Source organism: Electrophorus electricus, chromosome 11 (assembly GCF_013358815.1).
Source record: "Electrophorus electricus isolate fEleEle1 chromosome 11, fEleEle1.pri, whole genome shotgun sequence".
NCBI classification, from domain to species: domain Eukaryota; kingdom Metazoa; phylum Chordata; class Actinopteri; order Gymnotiformes; family Gymnotidae; genus Electrophorus; species Electrophorus electricus.
This window is the reverse complement of record NC_049545.1, coordinates 23,871,171-23,878,670: the sequence shown is the minus strand read 5'-3', so window position 1 is coordinate 23,878,670 and position 7,500 is coordinate 23,871,171. Positions and strand designations below refer to the sequence as shown.

The 7,500-nt window shown below is 46.6% G+C and overlaps 1 protein-coding gene across 2 annotated transcripts in view; it reads left to right on the top strand.

The window, feature by feature from the left end:
- bnc2 (basonuclin 2) overlaps positions 1 to 7,500 on the top strand; it is a 161,189-nt gene that overhangs the window by 110,104 nt on the left and 43,585 nt on the right. For both annotated transcript variants that reach the window (XM_035531732.1, XM_035531733.1), the window contains exons 3-4: positions 4,630 to 4,732; positions 6,716 to 6,951. In XM_035531732.1, coding sequence (XP_035387625.1) covers positions 4,630 to 4,732; positions 6,716 to 6,951 — 339 coding nt within the window. The remainder of the gene's footprint in view (positions 1 to 4,629; positions 4,733 to 6,715; positions 6,952 to 7,500) is intronic.

Genomic DNA, 7,500 nt, shown 5'->3' with positions numbered 1-7,500 from the left:
AGAGAGAGAGAGTACCTAAAAGAGAGAGAGAGAGAGAGAGAGAGACAGGGTGTACCTGGGGTCTGCATGTGCACACAGAAAACACACGCTTCCCTCCATCGGCCATGTCCGCAGGGGGACTCACGCCCCATTTGGTACCCATTAGCATAGCACTAGTCACGCCGCTATGTGTGTACGCATGTGTGTGTGGGGGTTGGAGAACAGCAGTACAGGGACAAGCGCAGACACACGTGCTCAGAACCACGACACAACAGGGATGTGGGCCCATCAGTCCATATGAGGCCCACACAACCGGTGCCGGTCCTGACTCCAATATCAGCAAGTCATTTAGCTGTGACTCGGAACGCTGGCAAACGCTCCGAGCGAGTGAACGTCAGGCACGGGAGGCGAAACAGTTCCCACCCTGGACCTGCGGACCAGATTAGGATGGCCATGTCTGTGCCGCTATCGGGTTTATCTGTCACCTGTTCCCAGTATGGCTGGTCACAACGGGTCCCGGTCCATCCCAGGAGATCCACGCCAGGATTTCTGATATCCTTGTTGGCCTTGGTCCTCCACACACTGGCCACACATTTGCAGCAGGAAATGGAGAGAGAGGCAGTAGCTAAGCCATGGGATGAGATAACATCTTGTGGGTGGAAGACAAGTCACAACACTCCTCGGGTCAGCCAGAGAACGCATGTCCATGGGCTGTGTGTGTGTGTGTGAGTGTGTGTGTGTGTGTGTGTGTGTGTGTGTGTGTGTGTGTGTGAGAGAGAGAGAGAGTGGGTGACACACTCAGGGGAGCTCATTTGAGGATGCTATTGACTTCCTTTCAGCATGTGTGAACATTTGTCCTCGGTTTTTTCACGTACGGGAGTTTGTGGAGGCGATCTACAGCACACACCGCAAGTCGTTATGCAGGAAGCCATACGAACATTCACCTCCTGGCCCGTCAATCCCAGAAACAGTTTTTAAAATGACACCTCCAAGTCCAGGCTTCTGTTTTCTCATCTTATGCTGCTTTTTTGCTCTGCGTCTCCCCCCCACCCCAATCTCTCTCTCTCTCTCACTGCTGGTTGTCCATGTTTATAGAAACTGGGCTTGGACAGGGTCCTCAGCCAACATCATCATCCATTAACTGTGCAGCCTCAGCTAAACAACAAACCAGCTCAAACACTGTCCACTCAGCCCTGTGGGTCGGGTCGGGTCGGGTCGGGCCAGGCCTGACTGGGTTAGCTCAGGTCGAACTGGGCAGCTTTAAACGGATGAGACCAACCAAACAGATGATGACAATATGAACCATAACAATGTGAGGAGGACATTTTGACACAGGAGTTGAGCTGAAATGACTCACTAGAGCTATAATGACTCTGGATTTGAACCCAAACGGAGCGGTGTGGCCTTCCTGTGTAAGACTGCCGTCAGGCACGCAGGGTCAGAGCGGAAACTCTGACCAGACACTGAGACACTGCCTGACTAACACTCCCAGTCTGGCTGCCTGTCCGATAAGAGGGGTCTTCCACAGGCCACCAGTGACACACACACACGGGGGGGGGGGGGGGGGTGTCAAAGACATTAGAAGGAGTCGTACAGTCTCACTGTCTTCCTTCTGGGCCTGCGCAGCCCGTGTGAGTCCCCCGGTGTCATAGTGAGTGTTAGTGTCCCAGCACAGCCTTGTCTGGGACCATCGCGATGAGGACACGCAGCTGTGCCATGAGTGAACCCTGCCGCACTTTAGCACATGAGCGCGCGCGTGCGGCCTCGTTAACGAGGGGCCGCGAGAGGCGCGAGCAGCCCGGTCTAATAACGTGGTGTTTAGAGGAGCCTGTCGCGCTCACAGCCGTTTGGGCTCTAATTACTTTATTAGATGGCATTAACTACCTCGTCATCCGTCACGCTGTGTAAACAACGGAGACGCCTTTTTAAAGACTATTTTTACATCTCAGTTTACTTTTAACGCCACTGTTCGTCGCGGGCATAACTCTGAAATAGATGACTGGAGCCCGCGTTTTTTCTGAGCATTTTGTTCAGCCGTTGTCATGGCAGTGTGTGTTATGAGCACGAGCTCTGTAACGGGCCAAGTCCAAGAAACCGTGCAGACACACTGGCGTTTTGAGTCGTGCCCATCACATCACTACGGATGTACAGGCAAATATCACATTTAAAGCGCTTAAGTTAAAGTACATTCTGGGTGTCCCGGTACCTCAGTTCCTGATGCATGGATTTTTAATGTTTTGCTCAGCCCAGATCTGCCTGGATTCATACCGATGCACATTCGTAAATGCAAGTGACCTGCATCTGCAAAGTGAGCACATCTGTATTCCAACACGGCACCCGTGCGCATATCGACACGTTTCTGTACAAGACACATGTGTCACCAATCACAAAAAAGTGGCATTTATGGTTCATGGTATTAAAACTAGCACAATGGACACTAGGATATCATAACAGTTTGCTCAGTTGTTTGGTCATCTTAAGGTAATAAATCGGATTTGAGTCACTTCTGGTAATGTGAAGGCAGCCTAGATGTGTTGATGTGTGGTACTGCAGAACAGAGATGATGGCCTTGACCCCCAGAGTACAGAAACCCTCCACGGCTTCCACGCACCTCAGAAATCCACGCTGGTGACGTCACATAACCCAAGAAACGTCATAAAGTCAAACGTACCTCCACGTCTTCCTCCACGCGCGTTGAACGCAACCAGCCGAAACTTATCCGCAGTCGCGTGATGGGTTTGTACCTTGTCTAGTCGCTTCTGTGAAACCAGGGACATTTCAGTCTACAGCAATAGTACGCTTTACAAATTCAGGTTCAGTTCGTATTGTGGTATTGCAAAGCAAACGCTGATGCAATCCAGCATTAAATAAATCCGCGTCCGGGCCCCCTAATGAAGAAGCCACGAGACGGCAGTAAGGAAGAAGATCACGAGAGTCCCAGACTGGCGGCCGGGAAACCGTACTGCTCCGGTCAACACCAGATAGGGAAGTTTTATTCAGTGATGTTTACATAAGAAGCAAATCATATCTCTTCAGCTATTATTCGTTATTGTTTTATGGTAGTATTTACTGTTTTCTTGACTCCTGGAGGGTTTTATAAGAAGACTCAGCGGACTGATAAACCGTTTCTCTGACGTTAGTGAGGAGCCAGGCGCGCTGTTACTGACCTTCACTGATCACTCCGCGACCCGAAATGAGAACAGAAGACTGAATATGGTTTCCTCAGGTCCTGAGCTCCTGAGCTTAGAGACAAAAAAGAGGGGCTTTGTTATTGTTTAAGACCAGTCTCAGGACAAACATACAGGCAGGAGAGAACTCACTTTCTCACACACACACACACACACACACACACACACACACACACACACACACACACACACACACACACACACACACACTACAGACAGAATGAGACTGTGGTAGGTGTAAACGTTTGGTTCAAATATGTACGTTAATTACATACTCAGCCACGTGTTAAATACACACAGCTTGTATTGCTGTTCTTCTCTGACAAATTCGTTTGTTGATAATTCGTGGGTCTACAACACCGACAACACGACAACTTTATTTCAGATTTACAGTGTAAATCACAGACAGAAACTGTCCTTTGGTAGGTGCGAAAATATTTTGCCGACTTACTTTTTATTCAAGTGAGAGTTTACACAAAACCAGAGCTTTTCCATAAAATGTTTCAGATCCTAAATCACGCTGTAATCTGAAGAATTCGAAAAGGTCTAGGAAACCACAGAAATGTGTCGCCTTCATTTGGTACCCAAACCACGAACTGATAAACGAGTCAGGCCAGTGATAAGAACACACTCTTTACATTCCGGCTTCAGTCTGCGATCAGTCATTTCTGCTTTTGTGCTTTCATAGCTTGCCTGAAACAATAAAATAAAACTTAAAAAGCGGTATTTAAAAAAAAAAATGTAGCACACCTAACAGCTCTCTTTCCTCGCTTAATCTTGGCGCGTGCTCCCGGGATGCTCGCCTCCGCGCGCCTCTGCGCTCTTCCTGCGTGATGCATGGCGAGTTTTTTTGTTGTTGTTTTTTTTTGCAGTGGCCGCGCGTGATTAAGGACACGTCTCATCAGACAATGGCTTTGTGTCGGACGGCCGCGCTCACCGCTTGGGCGAGACACTTAACCCCTCACCGCTAAAAGCTTTTGGGGTCAGCTCAGGTTGAGCCGACAGCGCGGGGGTAATGGCGACTTGGTCAAAACACGGGGGAAGGAAGGAGCTCGCAGCTGAGTGGCAGGACGCGCTTCTAAATGGCACTGCGTGCATATGACAGCAGACAGGAGGAAGCGCGCCCGTGTAACAGGAATGACGCCAGTCCCGGTGCATTAGCGCTGCGGATTTATTTTAGGTCATATTTTACATTAAATGAGGCGCCCGGGTGGTACTGTCCACGTAGTGAGAAAATATTCATCTACATGTATATTTAAAAATGTTCTTTGTACGTGGCGTTTGTGATGTGGTATGTGGTATATGTAATTTAAAGTTGCTGAGTGTGATTATTCATTTTTGTTACTGATAAATGTGTACTGATTTATAGGCCGATTTGGAGATTAAATTGAACAGTTTTAATTAGGCAGGGTGATAATCTGACTGATTAATTAATGAATGGTCTATTGATCGTGTGTTGCAGGCTATACGCTGTACTCTGGTGAACTGCACTTGTGAGTGCTTTCAGCCGGGCAAGATCCATCTCCGGACTTGTGACCAGTGTAAGCACGGATGGGTTGCTCACGGTGAGTTAGCTGTCTGTGTGTGTGTGTGTGTGTGTGTATGTGTGTGCGCAGAGGCAGACTGACGGGTGTGAGCAGTCTACTGTAATGAGAACTGCCATTTTTAGTTTCAGGCACTCGTTATCATTACAATTTATTATCATTATTTTCAGGTCTTTTATATTTTTCATGCTTCATATATGAAAGAAAATTTAATAGACTGTTGAAAATATTCCCAGATTTTAGATCTCGCAAATTTCAAATACCTCCCTTTGCTTTTATCTTTTGATCTATCTATCTATCTATCTATCTATCTATCTATCTATCTATCTATCTATCTATCTATCTATCTATCTATCTATCTATCTATCTATCTATCTATCTATCTATCTATCTATCTATCTATTTCTATTTCTCTCTCTCTCTCTCTCTCTCTCTCTCTCTCTCTCTCTCTCTCTTTCCCTCCTCCCCCTTTAGTACTCTGTAGTTATGACCTCTCATAAAAGTGCCTGTTTAGGCAGCAGAGAGGGTCTGAGAAACCCATCACTCTCTCTCTCTCTCCCTCCCTCTCACTCTCCCTGTCTCACGCTCTCTCACTCTCTCTCTCCCTCCCTCTCACTCTCCCTGTCTCACGCTCTCTCACTCCATGTCTCTCTCTACCTCTTTTACTCTCTCTCTCTCTCTCTCTCTCTCTCTCTCTCTCTCTGTGTGTCTCCTTTAGTCTCGCTGCTCCAAGCTCTCTTAAACAGGTTGCTCATTTGTTTCTCACATGATAAAAAAAACCCACACACAGCAAGAAATAAATAAATGAAAGAAAACAGATGCAGGGCTCAGTAGAGTAATATTGGCATAATAACTGAATATGGCGAGAGAAATGTGAGAGTTGAGGGTGAGGTTAAAGAGAAACACCTGTCGTATGGGGAGGTGGGAGACGTTTAGAAACCGTCACAGGGCCCCATCTACTGATCGTAACCATAGTGACCTGTCACTGAGATTCCTTTTGTCTTCATCCCTTCATCCCTTCCACCTCTCCACTCTTCTACTCCTCCTGTCTCTGTTACTACTGGCAGCACCTCTGACACGCAGGCCTTCATGTTTTATTGTGCTCCTCCCTGGCAGAACCTGTTGTCACGCCAAAATCTTGTTAGCATAAAAATCTGTCCTGGGTGCAGACAAAACCAGGTGTCACACAGAACTGCCTGAACCAAAGGGTCTGGGAGGCAGAAAAAGAAATGAAAGAGAGAGAATCTAAATGAAGATTAAAAGCACTCACATTTTTGCTGAAGCGTTTATCTTCTACGTGTGTTCTCATACTGAGTTCACGCTTACATCCACACGATAGCTTGAGTCTTGATGTTATTGCCTGAGGAATGTGTGTATGTATGAGTGTGTACATGTGGTGTGTGTGTGTGTGTGATTACTAAGCATCATTTGAAATGTATACTGATAAAAGGAAGAAAATGGGAAAAGTAGATGAACTAAACACCTAAACAGTAGCATCACACACACAGACACACACACACACACACACACACACACACACACACACACACAAAGACACACACGCACCTTATCCAAACATGCACGTTGGAAATCATGGAAATCTGTGGAAAGGGCTTCACATATGGGTGAAAGTGGCCTCCAGTAATCGCGTTTACCCTGCAAGACAGTCCAGATCAAATCAAACACAAATCAAACATTCAGATCAAATACTCAAATCAAACACTCAAATCGTCTTTTGGATACCTCAATGGCCTTGTTCTAATCATTCAGGTCAGTGATTAGTGGAATAACTCACATGAAACTGAAGTTTTGTTGTTGTTAATGAAGTATTTGGGTTAACAGTTTGAAAAGTGATTTCTTTCACACATCCTTGCTGTGATGAATATATATTTTAATTATTTGTATTAGATGTTAGTATGTTATTAGAAATTATGAAACGTCTCATCTATTCTGACTTGTAGATTTGATCATGTGTGTTTGGTGTTGTGTGTGTGTGTTCCCCAGCCCTGGACAAGCTGAGCACCCAGCACCTGTACCACCCGACCCAGGTGGAGATTGTCCAGTCCAACGTGGTGTTTGACATCAGCAGTCTGATGCTGTACGGGACGCAGGCGGTGCCTGTGCGGCTGAAGATCCTGCTGGACCGTCTGTTCAGTGTTCTCAAGCAGGACGAAGTCCTTCACATCCTGCACGGCCTGGGCTGGACCCTGCGTGATTATGTCAGGGGCTACATACTGCAGGTAGGAGACGCACGCACGCACGCACACACACACACACACGCACGTGCCCACACACTTACACTCTCTAACACACACGCGCTCATACACACACACACTCTAACACACACACACACACACACACACACAAGTATGCTCATACATGCACACACACACACGCACACACACACACACATGCCCACACACTTACACTCTCTAGCACACATGCGCTCATACACACACACGCGCTCATGCACACACACACTCTAACACACACACACACACACACAAGTATGCTTATACATGCACACACACACACGCTCACATGCACACAAATTCATCACTGTCTATTTCTCTATATTTCTCTCTCTCAAACACACACACACACACAGCCTTATAAAAAATTCAAATGTACAAAAACACTCGATGCCAAAAAATTCAGTAGCAACAATAGCATCATGTCTAATATTACAAAACCAACCTTTTTTCCTTATAGTGATTTTTTTCCTGGGGTAGCACACTCTCAGAGATTTGCACTCACATGTGTGCGCTGCCAGTGCGAAGGCAAAAAAA